Source organism: Pogona vitticeps, chromosome 3, assembly GCF_051106095.1.
Source record: "Pogona vitticeps strain Pit_001003342236 chromosome 3, PviZW2.1, whole genome shotgun sequence".
Classification (NCBI taxonomy): Eukaryota; Metazoa; Chordata; class Lepidosauria; order Squamata; family Agamidae; genus Pogona; species Pogona vitticeps.
The window spans coordinates 173,399,770-173,414,662 of record NC_135785.1 but is presented as its reverse complement, the minus strand read 5'-3'; the positions used below and the strand labels follow the sequence as shown (position 1 = coordinate 173,414,662).

The window sequence follows — 14,893 nt, the reverse complement described above, 5'->3', positions numbered from 1 at the left end:
TTGGATCCTGGCCATGAAAGACTTTGAGAATCTTTGATGTTCATCTGATATTGGGTCCTTTTAATGAGAAAGGTGGGGTAAAATTATTTTAAATAGAATACATTTAAATAAATAAATATATTTTCCTGTCCTGCTCATGCTTTTGTCCCATCTTCCATGCCACACTGGTGGAATTATAGCAGCACAGTAGATAAACTGTCATAACATTTTGATTATGTATCTATTCATTATTCTGGTATATCTCCAACAGCAAAGAATCTACCGTAATTCTTCTGGCATACTGCAATTTCTTCTGTAGTTTGGAATTGGAAGATATGATCTCCCAAATCTTTTGGGATTGCACTTCTTCTAAGCTTTTACCACTGGCTTTGCTGACAAGGAATGGCAGTCCAAAAAGGTCTGGAGGACCACAGTACTCTGCTATTGTCCATGGGTGGAAAACTGTTCCTCCAGATATTTTGGACTATAAATTCCATCAGCCCTCATCACTGGCTGTGCTGCCTAGGGCTGGTGGGAGTTGTAGTCAGAATTAAAATACTAAAATAAAATCCTGAAGGCTGTACTTGCTTACCTCTGCATCAGGATCTCCTGAATGTTAGTCATAGTCATATTAAATCTTACATACTTGTTCCTCAGTATCGGATGCTGATTCCTCTTAAGTGTACTTATATAACTAAACACCAAAATTATAATGTAATAATTATCAGTCTTGTACATAAAAAGCAAAGTATTTGCTAACTTTTCAGCATTTATTCTAATCACATGATTAATTTTCACACATTATGTTACCATTGATAATTCTAGTTATTGAGAACAGTAACTATGGCTTGTGGAAGATGAAAGTGGTGTGATCAGACAGGGAATTAGCTTGTATTTTGGACAACATGTGCCATAGTCTGTTGTGAACTACGGTTCAATCACACAATGTACAGCAGATCACAAACCAGCCTGCGCCAATCTGTGACCAAACCAAACCTTTCTGATCCAGTGGCAGGGCTACTTTTCTCTGGAGTTATGCTGCAGTGATTATTAAGTGTTGCAGTTTCATAGAATTTCTTGCTGCAGATACAGTCCTGTGCTAATAATCCTCATTGAGCCAGACCAAAGTAGAAAATGCATATACAACATTCCATGAGAAAAAGGATCTTGAAGCTGAATGTATCTTCTAGCAAATCCCTAGAAATGTAAAAGGACTCCTACTCTTGGCCTAGCCCAATGGTTTTTAAATGCTGTTTTCTCTTTCCTTGGTGACCAGGGAGTATGTGAAGGAGTATGTGTGTGGATCTAGAAGGGGGAAGGAGAAGCAGGTGGGGGTTCTTCCTCACCCAGCCAAAATCTGGACTGTTTAATGCTGTTTCACAGAGAACATAACTTCTTCTTCATCATCAGAACTGTGGTTCACTGTGGTTTTGAAGAATGTATCCCAGAAATAGATACTGCTTAATCTGTCCCATTTTGCTGTCAGTGGCATTAAGGAGTGGAGGGGTGGCAGAGGAAAACCCGTATGTCTATTCCTTTTTTGTTGCTGCTGTTGGAATTAGTTCCCCCACTCATAGATTACAGTCGTGCCCCGCTTAACAATTGCCTCGCTTAATGAGGAAATTGCTTTACGATGAGGTTTTTGCGATCACAAAACAATGGTCTAAATGGGGGAATTTCGCTTAGTGATGATCAGTTCCCTGCTTCGGGAACCGATTTTCGCTTTACGACGATCAAAAACAGCTGATCGTCGGGTTTCAAAATGGTCGGCGGCTGAAGAAAATGGCCCCCCACTGTGCTTAGGGACGGATTCCTCACTGCACAGGCATGGAAAATGGCCACCCCTATGGAGGATCTTCGCTGGACGGTGAGTTTTCAGCCCATTGGAACGCATTAACCAGGTTTTAATGCATTTCAATGGGCTTTTTTATTTCGTTTGACGATGTTTTCACTCTACAGCGATTTCGCTGGAACAAATTAACATCGTCACGCGAGGCACCACTGTACTGCATGTATGCAGCATGTGACTCTATGTACGTGGCTTTAAGCAAGGATGTGGAATAAATGATTGGTGCTGACTTGAGTGCAGAAGTTAATGCAATCAGGTTCAAAATCTTTTTAAAAAACTGGCGTGGCTGGTTTGGCACTAGTCTAACTGAATACCTGATGTATAACTAAACATCATATGTATCACCAAATGCAACTGGAAAGAATGTAATTGTCCCGTTGGTAAACATCTGTTGATGCACACATGCTTATAGATTGAGGCGCAATAAGGCGGCAACATCTGACTGCACTGGAAAGGGTTGCTTTGCTTTGAGCACTCTCCCTTAAAGCAACCCTTTGCTCTATGGAGGAATAAAAGTGCTAACAACCCCACCATCTCTTACTTCCCTTGGACCCTGCATGGCACAAACACTGGTTGAAAATAACAGTGAAAGGTATAATCTTGTAAAAACTGAGTACACCCAAGTATCTTGTAAGACTTTTGTGCATATTATTTTATCTTCTATATTCATAATACAATAAAATACTTTTGAAATTATACACAATGTTCTTTTATTACTTACAATTGTGTGCCTATCTGGACAGGCAATTCCTAACAATGCTGGTACAGTACATTCATTGGTATTCTCAAGAATAGATCACTGTAATGTTCTTTATGTGGGGCTGCCCTTGAAGACAGAACAGAAACTTCAGCAGGTCCTAAATATGGTGGCCAGGCTAATTTCAGTAAGTAAAATTGATCGTATTATCCCCATTCCTGGCATAGCTCCACTGGCTTCCTGTTAGTTTTCATGCCCAATTCAAGGTGCTAGTTTTGACTTACAAGTCCCTGAACAGTTTGGAACTTCAATATCTGTCGGAACATTACCGAGAGGTCAGAAGGGTGTCAACTAAGGACCATGGCCTTCTCAGTAGTAGCCCTATCCCTCTGAAATAAACTTCCACTGGAGGTACACCAAGCTCCAGTCTCCCAAGTTTTCAGAAACCTAGTAGACAGAGCTCTTCAAAATGACTTTTAAGATCGTAATCCCATACATAGGGATTTAGTACTCATGTAACACTTTGCACTTTAGTTGTATTGATTTTCTGATTGTTGCCATATATTTTTTAATTGTTATGGTTATTTTTAATGTTACTGTTGATTATAACAGTAACAGGAGGGTGGGGAGGATGGGTTTTTTGTTGCCTTATTATGTACACCACCCAGAGTTGAGTCCTTCACTAATCGGGCAGTACAAAAAGTTAATAAATAAGTTAAATGGCATAAAGGTCAGCCACGAATTGCCTGTAGTCAAGACTTGTGTTGCTTGTCACGCAACTGGTTTATGTAAAAAAAAAAAAGGCCCAACAGACAGTGATTTCTTAACTAGGGGCAATATGATGCTGAGATTTACCCCAATGGACATACATCAGCAAGTGTGAGAAATAGGATCCTGGTCCATACAGTACTTGCTTTAACGTGACTGACTATCTGAGTTATGTTCTGAAATATACATGCTTTAGTTAGCCAATAATTAAAGAAAAGAATTCCAGTGGTTAACAGATTTGGTACAGAACTGCCTTCCTTCTATTCCTGTGATAAACTCAGTGTTGACACTGCATATTAATGTCATTTTTGAAGAGACTTACAGCATCTGTTTTCTGTAACTAAATACAGCTGTAATGGTATCAGAGACCAGCTTATAGTAGTTAAGCTGTATTTTTCTTTCAGCTGATGAAAATATTATTGGATCTAATAGATACCTGAATCAACTACTGTATGAGGGTGGGGGAAAGTATGCTTATTCTTCTCAACAGAGACGCACCAGATTTCAATACTTCCTGATTATTCTGCCCGAGTTTCCCCCATGGAAATTCTGATTCAATATAGCTACATTAATACCGACAAGCAGAGCAATTATTTCACCCTATTAGATGACATAATTTAAAGTTCCTTAGGCAGCTATCAAGACCCTTTCCCACATAAGGGGTTCCTTTTCTTTAGTAAGCCCAGACTATTCACAGATGCTTATTACTACAGATTTGAGAGATTTAATATGAATTTAAGATTTAATATGCGCTTATTGCTACAGATTTGAGAGATTTAATATGAATTATATAGTGCGAGTGGCAATGCTTATGAAAACAGCATTGCTTCCACGGCACAGGATGCTGCTGCAGCTGTTGCATTACAAACCACAGTTTGCACAGCAACAGCTAAAGATCAGGTCATCTGTAGTAAAGTAGGTGTATAGTTCAGGGAAGATCTCCACAATTAGCATCTTTATTTTAAAGCGGCCATCATCAGTGCCTGCAGCTTTCCTAAATCACATTTTTTCATTACAAAGGCTTTGCTCTTCTTTTTCAGTTCATCATTCCAGTCCACAACCATCATTCCTCTGGTCAGTGAGCCACGGAGCTCAACGCTGACACCAGTTTCTATGGCTTCAGTGACAAAAGTCTCATCAATGGCAGCAGCCATGGCGTAGGAGTCACAAGAAACAAAGCCTGATTCTTTCTTGCCTGAATGTTCCTGGGAAGACTTTGTGATTCTCAAAGAATGAGCATGTATTTTCTTCATAAACTTGGCTTTCTCAGAATTCAAATTAATCCATTCATCGTAGAATTCCTGCAAAGTAAAGAATGGTTCGGGCCATTAATAAGGAAAAGCATTTGACCTCATCATTATGTGCAAGGTCCAGAATAAGTATAAAGTGGGCTTTGCTCCAGTATTCTTGCCCTTCAGTTTTAGGCATATTCAACTGTGAATACACTACTTATTGTCTTTAATTATGGGGGGCGGGGGATTGCCCTGGTGATGTTAGGTTTCTTTGTGTAGCGTACATCTCATTCAATGTACTGCAGTTAAAGAAAACATGAGTAACTAATTGCCACAATTTCCCACAATATTTACAGCTGAAGAACCTGAACCAGTAACTTCATCAACAGACACAGAGCAGAAGGACAATCATGTAAAGATTCTTCCCTGGCAGGGTCCCCATCATGTGACCAGTCATGTGACTGATCTCAGGCATACAACAGGAACCTGCAAGAGCACAGAGAAAACTTGCACAATTCTTCCACTTCTTATTTGTTAAGAGGATACTAGCCTTAATTGATAATGATTGTCCGCTGCAAAGTCAATTCTGAGTTATGGCATCATTGCCAGGTTTTCTAGGCATAAGGTACTCAGAAGTAGTTTACCATTCTCTTCTTCTAAGGGCACTCTGAACTGTGCCACTTGCCCAAGGCCACGCAGGCTGGCGGTTTCTATAATACAGTATAATACTATATTATTACAATATAGCAGCAGCCTGAGGAATTCTGGGAATTGTAGCCTAAACACATGCAGAGCTCTAAATTTCCAGGGGACATATATTGTTAAAAAACAAAAAAACATTTGCAGTCAACAGAAGTAAAGTTTGGACAAAATTGGTCAGTCCTGTTCCAAATTGGCTTAAATTAAGAAAATACCCTGTAATACTTTGGGAAATTTGGGGTGTATCAAACTGGTGATGCTGCACATTGTCTAATGAAGATATATAATACTGTACCTGCCATTGTCAAAACACCTTCCTAGATGAGATAGGATAAAGCATGCTCAGGTTTTGAAATGCAAACAAATAAAATCAAGTAGCAACAATTTGAAAACCTGTATTATGAAATGCCAGTAAAAGCATCTGCAACATCGTAGTTAGAGTATGCATGTAGTCCCAAGTGCACTAAAGGGGTGTGGCCAGGCAACCCACAGGCACAGCTGAATTAATGAGGAAGCAGACATAGAACGGCACTATTTTAAACATCCATGAATTATGTATTGGATTTAGGGAAGCTCCAAAATCAATATGAGGGTGTACACACATATATAACACTACAAATACAACACTATATAGTACATTATAAAATAAGTAAGTATACATGATGGATAGTTTTCATTACAATCAAAGTCATGCAACCCAATAAGCAGTAGCTCCACCTTTGATTTTACGATACATTTCCTCTTTTCTTTCCACTATGTCTCTGTACACACCGGATTTTGCTTTGTAGAACAGATCACTGGTTGGTGACCACATCGTGCATTTAGAGTTCTTAAACAGATTTTAAAAGCTCACCGCATAGAACAGCCCCATCACGGCACAGAGGCTATTTCTGATTCCTGTGCTCTCTATGTGCCCTAGCTGAAGCTTGCCTTCTGCTGACTCTCTTAATCAGCTTTGAATCTCACGTGTATTCTTTTGGAACATTCTGAAAAAGTCTTTTCAACCAGCATTGCTGTGTGGACTGAGGAAAGCATGTTTCACCAACTTACTGTGCAGCTGCCAGGCGCTGGATCTTGCATCTCTGAAACCAAAACAGACTGATTGCTAGTTCCTCAGGGATTATGGCAGGCAGTTTTTAATACAAATACAGTGGTGCCTCGCATAGAGATCGCTCCGTATAGCGATGAAATCGCTTTGCGATGGACTTTTTGCCAGTGCAAAAACCGATCGCTTTGCCATGGTCCCTATGGGAAATTTCGCTTTGCGATGATCGCAGGGAAGCAATCATCAGAAAGCCTTCATTTTCGACCAGCTGATCGCCGGTTTCATAAAGGCCACCGGGTAAACAAAATGGCCGCCCGCTGTGTTTCCTCGCTTAAGAGGCACCGAAAATGGCCGCCCCTATGGAGGATTTTTGCTTAAAGGTGAGTTTTTAGCCCATAGGAATGCATTAACCACATTTTAATGCGTTTCTATGGGCTTTTTATTTTCGCTTAGCGATGTTATCGCTTAGCAGCATTTTTTTCTGCACGGATTAACATCGCTAAGCGAGGCACCACTGTACTGTATTTCTGTACTTTGTATCTAGTGGTTGCTTGGGCAGTTGTTGAGATACCAAACTGTATCTCTGGTTAACCTTGGCCCATTCTCTGCCTGACCTACCTTACAGATTTGCTGCCAGGATAAAGTGGGGAAAAGCAGAGCAAGGTTGCATAGTCCTGACTTCATTGAATGACAACCAGGACAGAAAAGCAATGGTTAAATACCAGATATTCACAGTACAATCCACTATGTCTAGCTAAATCCTTCTGACTTCAATGGGGGGTAACTTGCAGATAGCAGAGTATGGGATTACAAACGGTATCTTACCCAAGAGAGTGCGCAGGAAAGCGTGAACTCCCATGTTGCAATATAAATTGGGCAGGTGTACTCGTTTAAGACAACATAAGCCGCTTCTGGATCAGTTACAAAATTGAACTCTCCACAGACACTCGTATTTCCTACGGCTAACAAAAACAAAACTATTGTTCATTTTTGAGGGACACTTTGCAAATAACACATTGCCTATACAGGGAACACAGGCACTTCACACACACTGCTATGTGTGACCATCATGCCCGTGCCTACAGAATTTCACTGTATATGAAGACAGAAGCCATTTTGGAGAGATGCTGGTTGAGGGCCAAATGACAGGACATGTGCCCAGCAAGCCCTTTTCAGATCACTCACCTTCCATGTTTCCTCCCATGATGATGACATTTTTAAGTTTCTCGGGAAGTGTCGGATCCATTTTCACGGCCAGTGCTAAATTTGTCAAGGGACCAGTAGCAACAAGAGAAACCTACAAGATAAGCACAGTAATTTCCAGAGGTAACATATTCCAAATATTTATAGCTAATTTTCCTTGTACGAAACCTCCTCAAGTGAGCTAGGCTCCAGTTCTTCACATCCTATTATTATTCCCAAGGAAAGGCAAAAGACTGGGCAATGCTGTCCATCAACATAGTAGTGCCATCAACAAGAAGCAGAGATGTGCCTCGCTCAAATGATACCGAAAACAAAACTGTTTCATTGCTTGGTCCCCCTGACTTCAAAAATAAAGGTGATTTTTGAAATGATATTATGGGTATGAAGGCTGTCTCAACAATGCAACCTAGTCTGTTTTCAATAGTAGTATTTTTTTTGTCTTGCATATGATCTGCTTGTTTTCTCCTGTGGTTAACTATGCAGAACTTACAGAAAATACTCCCGAGGACTACAGCTTCTAGAATTATAGCCTATTCATAGACAGCTGCCACAATAACAGAACTGTCTTTTATTTCCCTTTATGGTAGTAGTAGAGCAACACAGTTAACGTTACTCAAAATGGTTATGTTTAGCACCTTGTGTTAGAAACTTACTTGAAAGTGACAGAGGTTCATGCACCTCTGAACTATGTAAATACACTGTAGATTTTGCTGGATGGAAAATAGAATGGGTCAAGTCAGCCTTTAAGACAGAGGTGACTTGGCTTCAGTGTTTGCCCTTTGATGTTGACAAAAAATGTAGAAATGTTTGTGCATCCATGCCAATCCTGGCTAGTAAAATTCTCTAGGAAACAACTAAATGTGTTGTAGGAAAAGGTTGTTAGCATGCAGTTTTGGAAAGCGGGGGATATTAACTTATTATACTGGGCACCTCTTACAGACTTAAGACATCTGTGTCATCTCACCTGACCTGGTTGCTCGTTGATTATTCTTATTATTGCAAGCACTGCATGTTCTTTTTGGAGAAGGTCTAATCCTGGAGCACCGGGATCTGGAACATCTCCCAATCCATCTGCCCCATGATAGAACGCCCCCAGCACAGGTCCACCAAGTACTGGGGCAGAAGAACCAGGATAAACTGGAATCTATAGAAGACAGGATGCCAATACCATATAAGCTTAAAGAACAATCACTGATTTTGAATAAATAAGTGTAAACAGCAATATCACATAGATTTTGTGACTATATGAAGGTGAAATTATACAGTACAGATAATTAGGAGAACAATGTCAGTGTTCAAAGGAAGTGGAAACATTTTGAAGGTTGAGCAATCATACTTGCAAATAGAAACGTATGCTTGTCTCCAGGTGACCAAATGTGAAACAAGCTAATTTGCAAACTATAGGAAATGCAGAAAACACTTGCTGTGGCAATCAGGCATTCTTAGGACTTGTAGAATTTTCCCTTCTAATGGAGAGCTGTCTGTAATGTACAGTTTGCCCCAAGTATGCTTGTCAACTAATAAATCTGCTGCTGTGACGCTTAAGCCCAACTGTGATTAAACTATCATTCATCCAGTACTGAAGTCGTCACTTGACAGGGTTTATAAATTCACTTGCAGGTTGTGTGAGAAGGATCTGTATGATGTGCGGGTATCAAACTTAAACTGTTCGGAGCAGTGGTTCCCAACCTTGGGTCCCCGTATGTTCTTGGATAAAAACTCTCAAAAGCCGTCACCACTAGCTGTGCTGGCCAGGATTTCTGGCAGTGTTAGTCCAAGAATGCCTGGGAACCTAAGGTTGGGAACCACTGGTTTAGAGGATCAAAACTGGCACGTTAACCTAAGTATGACATGAAACTGCCCATTCTAAGTGCTGATTAGGACCTTTAAAAATAGAAATAGACAGAGACAAGGTATTCTGAAACACAGACTTCTTTATGAAGAACCAGGTTTTTCTATTCAAACCATGCCCAGAAGTGTGCTTAGCCTTTTGTCTTAAAAAAAAAACATACGTTCATACAATGCATGTTTAGTTAATTTATTATGATCCCAAACACATTTTAAAATCTTGTATTCCATTAATTCAATGGAAATGAACCAAATGAGATTAAGGATCTCACTCTAAATAAAATCCTGAAATGAATTACTTAATAAAACATCCCACTGCAAAGAAATATGCATTAGCTTAACAACATCCAAGAAGCTGTGGGTGTGATTATAATAGTCCCACAGATATTACAGGAGACAGCAGCTAATCGTTAATTAAATATAGCAACACTTTTGGTGCAAAGTAGAGGCAAGCACTCTGCGATTATAAGTAAAATGGGCTTTACATGCAAATACACAGATTAAGAAGTTAGTTTGTCATTTGTAATCCTCACAATGTACTGATGTACATAATGTTTTTGAAATATTCAGCAGGAAGAAGCAATTTACCTCAAGCTTGTTACAAACATGTAACACACGGAGTACGTTTCTACATGTATTTTCCAAGAGAGAGTTTCCATAACAGCAGGTAATTCCCAGGACTTCAACACTAGGAGAGGCTAGAGCCATCATGATAGCTGTAGCATCATCAACACCACAATCAACATCAAGCAGCAGATGTTGCTTCATTTCAGAAAAACCTATGATGAAATAACATTTAATCATTTAAATAAACAACCTTTGTAGGAGATATGACCCAGAGAGATACGAGGAGCTATGGTAGTAGAATTTCATTTGTGAAATAGGACAGCACCTTGGCTGGAAGACTCCCAATTCAACTAAGCTGGAAGGGCCACAAATTATCCTCCTGTCTCTTTCCTCTTCTCTCTCTATCATCAGCCCAGAGTTGCAGAAGGAACACGACCAATGCAAATCCTCTTTTCAACAGGCTGAACACAGGAGGTAGTCAACATGACTCTTACCATGTAATGGCTGTCTGGTAAAGGTAAAGGTTCCCCTTGACATTTAGTCCAGTCGTGTCCGACTCTAGGGCACGGTGCTCATCTCCGTCTCCAAGCCGTAGAGCCAGCATTTGTCTGAAGACAGTTTCCATGGTCACATAGCCAGCGCAACTAGACATGGAACACCGTTACCTTCCCACCATGGTGATACCTATTTATCTACTCGCATCTGCATGCTTTCGAACTGCTAGGTTGGCAGGCTGTCAACCAGACATACATTTCGACTCACCATCTAAGCAGGACTGCAGCTGAACAATCAGAAGACAAAGGTCCTGACTACAGAAGAACTACACGACTTTGACAATGACAATGAAGAAATAAAAAAAGAGAGATTTTTGTGTGCCTTGGTTCAATCATTAATCCCAATGGAGACTGCAGCCAAGAAATCAGAAGAGTGAGACTGAGAAAGGCAGCAATGGACTAGAAAAGATTATCAAGCTGTAAGGATGTGTCACTGGAGACCAAGATCATCCACACTATTGTACTTCTGATCACTATGTATGTTTGCGAAAGCTGAAAAGAATGCTGACAGGAAAAAAATTGATTCATGTGAAATTTAGTGCTGGAGGAAAGCTTTGCGGACACCCTGGATCACCAGAAAGACAAACAAATGGGTCCTAAGTCAAATCAAGCTTGAGAAGGCAGGATTCTCTGTAAAAGACAATAATGCTGGGAAATGTGGAAGGCAGCAGGAAAAAGGAAGACAAAATATGGATTGACTCACTAAAAGAAGACACAGTGTTGTTGACCATGGAAGAGATATTAAGGACAGGACACTTTGGAGATATCTCACTCAGCAGTGGCCAGAGGTTTGGAAAAGATCAGTCTACATCCCAATCCCAAAGAAGGGCAGTGCCAACGAATGCTCCAACTACCGTACAATTGCACTCATTTCACACGCTAGCAAGGTTATGCTCAAAATCCTACAAGGTAGGCTTCAGCAGTATGTGGACAGAGAACTCCCAGAAGTACAAGCTGGATTCCGAAGGGGCAGAGGAACTAGAGACCAAATTGCTAACATGCGCTGGATTATGGAAAAAGCCAGACTTCCAGAAAAACATCTACAGTGGTGCCCCACACCATGTTGATAATCCGTTCCCCTGAAATCACTGTTAAGTGCAAACATCGTCCAGCGAAAACAGTTTCCCCACTGGAATACATTGAAACCCATTTAATGCATTCCAATGGGGAAATTACCTCATCGTCCAGCGAAGATCGCCCATAGGGGAAGCTATTTTCCGAGCGCCGATCAGCTGTTAAAATGGCTGCCCTGCAAAGCATGGGTCCGGAAAACACATGGCAGCCATTTTGCAGAGCCAGAAAACATCGTCGTCTTACGAACAAACTGTTCGCGATCACGGACCTAATCGACGTCAAGCGAAAATTCCCCATAGGAAACATTGTTTTGCGATCGCTACAGCAACCGCAAAAAAGTCACCGGCCTGCGGATTCGTCATACAACGGGGTCATTGTCAAGCAGTACTTCTGTTTCATTGACCATGCAAAAGCCTTTGACTGTGTGGACTATAGCAAGTTCTTAAAGAAATGGGAGTGTCTGACCACCTTATCTATCTCCTGAGAAATCTATATGTGGGACAGGAAGCAAGAGTTAGAACTGGATATGGAACAACTGATTGGTTCAAAATTGGGAAAGGAGTATGACAAGGCTGTATATTGTCTCCCACTTATTTAACGTATATGCAGAATTTTTATTTTTATTTATTTATTATACTTATATCCCGCCCATCTAGTCTTTGACTACTCTGGGTGGCTCACAAGTGGAATAAAAACAATTAAAATATAACAACAATTTACAACAATAAATAATCATTCAAGATGGGAGAAAAAGAAAAAAATAGATCAAGTGGTGCCAGGAGGGAAGGCCTGCCTAAATAGCCAGGTTTTAAGTTGACTTTTGAAAGTACCCAGCGAAGGGGCCAGACGAATCTGAGGGAATACATCATGCGAAAAGCAGGACTGTATGAATCCCAAACCAGAATTAAGATTGCCAGAAGAAATATCAACAACCTCAGATAGGAAGATGATACCACTCTGATGGCAGAAAGTGAGGAGGAATTAAAGAACCTCTTAAAGAGGGTGAAAGAGAGTTCAAAAAATAGTCTGAAGCTCAACATCAAAAAAAAAAAACCTAAGATTATGGCCACTGATCCCCTCACCTCCTGGCAAATAGGAGAAGATATGGAGGCAGTGACAGATTTTACTTTCTTGGGCTCCATGATCACTGCAGATGGTGACAGCAGCCACGAAATTAAGACGCCTGATTCCTGGGAGGAAAGTGCTGACAAACCTAGACAGCAGCTTATAAAGCAGAGACATCACCTTGCTGACAAAGGTCCGCAACATCAAAGCTATGGTTTTTCCAGTAGCGATGTATGGAAGTGAAAGCTGGACTATAAAGAAGGCTGACAGCTGAAGAACTGATGCTTTTGAATTGTGGTGCTGGAGGAGACTCTTGAGAGTCCCCTGGACTGCAAGGAGAACAAACCTATCCATTTTGAAGGAAATCAACCCTGAGTGCTCACTGGAAGGACAGATCCTGAAGCTGAGGCTCCAATACTTTGGCCATCTCATGAGAAGAGAAGACTCTCTGGAAAAGACCCTGATGTTGGGAAAGTGTGAAGGCAAGAGGAGAAGGGGACAACAGAGGATGAGATGGTTGGCCAGTGCCATCGAAGCTACCAACATGAATTTGACCTAACAGGAGGCAGTGGAAGACAGGAGGGCCTGGTGTGCTCTGGTCCATGGGGTCACGAAGAGTCGGACACAACTTAACTACTAAACAGCAACAACAACAACACTCATAGAATCACCACAAATTGGAGGCAACTTAAAGGCAGAAAACAACCATCACCACCATGATGTACTTTTAAGTTACAATTCTGTACAGTTACCTGAGGTGAAGCCCATTTAACTCAATAGATTATTTCTAAACCACAAATGCATAGGATTGCACTTTTATAGGATTGCTTTATTCATTCATCCATTCATATAAAATATTTTGCCCCGCCTTTCTCCTGAAAAGGCCTTATTATTTTCCTGATAAGTCCCAAAAAGATCCCAGTATCTACGATTAGCAGAAATTATGATCAAATCTGCATGATTACAAAGAAATTCAGCAAGTGCCCTTTTTTGCCTCATCTTCCTGACTCTATCTTGTTTTGAAAGGAAATGGAACTACAAATGTTAAGTTACTATATGCATCAGTGGCCATTAAGGTAAATTCCCTATTGCATTGTTGCTCTTATTCTGCTTCCTGCTTTCGGTTTATTTTACGTTTTCGGAACCAACAAGTGTAGTGAAGTAGTTACAAACAAATGGAAAAGAACAGCTATACTGTACCACATTTCGTGTTTGTCACATGTATTATACAACACCTTAACTTGAAAAAGCAGAATTGCACAACTGACTCTGAACTCTGCTGCAAACTGCTACTTACTTATTATAATGAAAATAATATTAGAACTGCAGAGCTGGAAGGCACTTTATTAATTTATTATGATGGGTGCCTCGGGCGACAACATGATCCGTTCAATCTACGCACCCCGAGGCGGGAGGCTCTTTATGCTGTGTATTGCATCAGCTTGAGCCAACTTTTGTCTTCCGTTGGTGCCACGAACAAGCTTTCAAACGCCCTTAGTCGAGCTCAGGGTATTAACACTGTTCTCATTTGTGCAGATTATCACAACCGCTTTTCTACCCACGCTGCCTGCTGTGGACCCGGATAGACTCGGAAAGTCTCGGCGCCCTTTCAAATAGAATCCTTGAAGAACAAATGCACATTTCGCCAGTCCGCCAGACAAAGCAAGAGAGCAGGCGAGCAGACAAGCGCGGCTGCCCAGAGCGGACGCAACACAGGGGGCGCGTTTGCCTTCCGACTTTATCGCAGACGGTGGGCGGGGCTACAGGGGAGCACCTGCTCACCCCCCGTTTCATAATAGGCGGCGCGAGCTCCCGCTAACAGCCTCTTACCTGCTGACGCAAAAGTCGCGGTTTCTCGCTGAAAGTGCGGCGCAAGCCCCTTCTTCCCGTCACTCTAAAAGGCCAAACGGCCAATCACAGCTGACGGTTCCTCAGTAAACCCTCCCACTCCTGAGGCTTCGATAATCCACTGGCGTGAACTTTTCTTGCAGCGGGAGAACAGCACAGTTTATTGCTGGCTGCATTCACAGAGAGGGTGGGCTTGCATGGTGGGACGGTTTTCTGGGCTTTGGAGATTGGCAGGGGCGAAACGATAAGCAATTTTGTGTGGCCCAGCGAAGTGGCTGTGGGCAGTGCTGTTTATAATTCCCCCAGGAGGAAAAAAATACCCTGTATAAGAGGGTCCTAAAGCCAGCATTTCAGGATGTGAGGTTTAAGTGCCTCATGGCCCTCCTTGGACCCATGGTCTGTTTAGAGAGGTCGATGTTTTCCATGAAACCTGAAGTCTGAGGTCGTTTTCAAAACACATGCTCT

General features: G+C 41.4%; 1 protein-coding gene across 3 annotated transcripts; it reads right to left on the bottom strand.

Moving 5' to 3' along the window:
- Nucleotides 1–2,452: 2,452 nt before the first annotated feature.
- LOC110087733 (inosine-uridine preferring nucleoside hydrolase) lies at nucleotides 2,453–14,493 on the bottom strand. Of its 3 annotated transcripts, none has more exons than XM_020809584.3 (6): nucleotides 14,411–14,493; nucleotides 9,909–10,099; nucleotides 8,437–8,616; nucleotides 7,455–7,566; nucleotides 7,095–7,231; nucleotides 2,453–4,594 (listed from the first exon to the last, which is right to left on the bottom strand). In XM_020809584.3, the coding sequence occupies exons 2-6, from the start codon at nucleotides 10,086–10,088 to the stop codon at nucleotides 4,250–4,252; spliced, it is 954 nt and encodes a 317-aa protein (XP_020665243.3). In that variant the 5' UTR covers nucleotides 10,089–10,099; nucleotides 14,411–14,493; the 3' UTR covers nucleotides 2,453–4,249. The 3 variants fall into 3 exon arrangements, with proteins under 3 accessions (XP_020665243.3, XP_020665241.3, XP_078246463.1); XM_020809582.3 differs by lacking the exon at nucleotides 14,411–14,493 and adding an exon at nucleotides 13,878–14,252; XM_078390337.1 differs by lacking the exon at nucleotides 14,411–14,493 and adding an exon at nucleotides 13,983–14,078.
- Between the last annotated feature and the right edge of the window lie 400 nt (nucleotides 14,494–14,893).

What these genes read in the sequence shown, in the direction of transcription:
- LOC110087733 (XM_020809584.3), bottom strand. Translation starts at nt 10,088, where the DNA reads ATGAAGCAACATCTGCTGCTTGATGTTGATTGTGGTGTTGATGATGCT. An exon ending in ATGTTTGTAACAAGCTTGAG is followed by an intron (nt 8,617 to 9,908) that starts GTAAATTGCTTC and finishes TGTCTTCTATAG; the next exon opens with ATTCCAGTTTATCCTGGTTC. An exon ending in TTTCCTGCGCACTCTCTTGG is followed by an intron (nt 4,595 to 7,094) that starts GTAAGATACCGT and finishes TTTACTTTGCAG; the next exon opens with GAATTCTACGATGAATGGAT.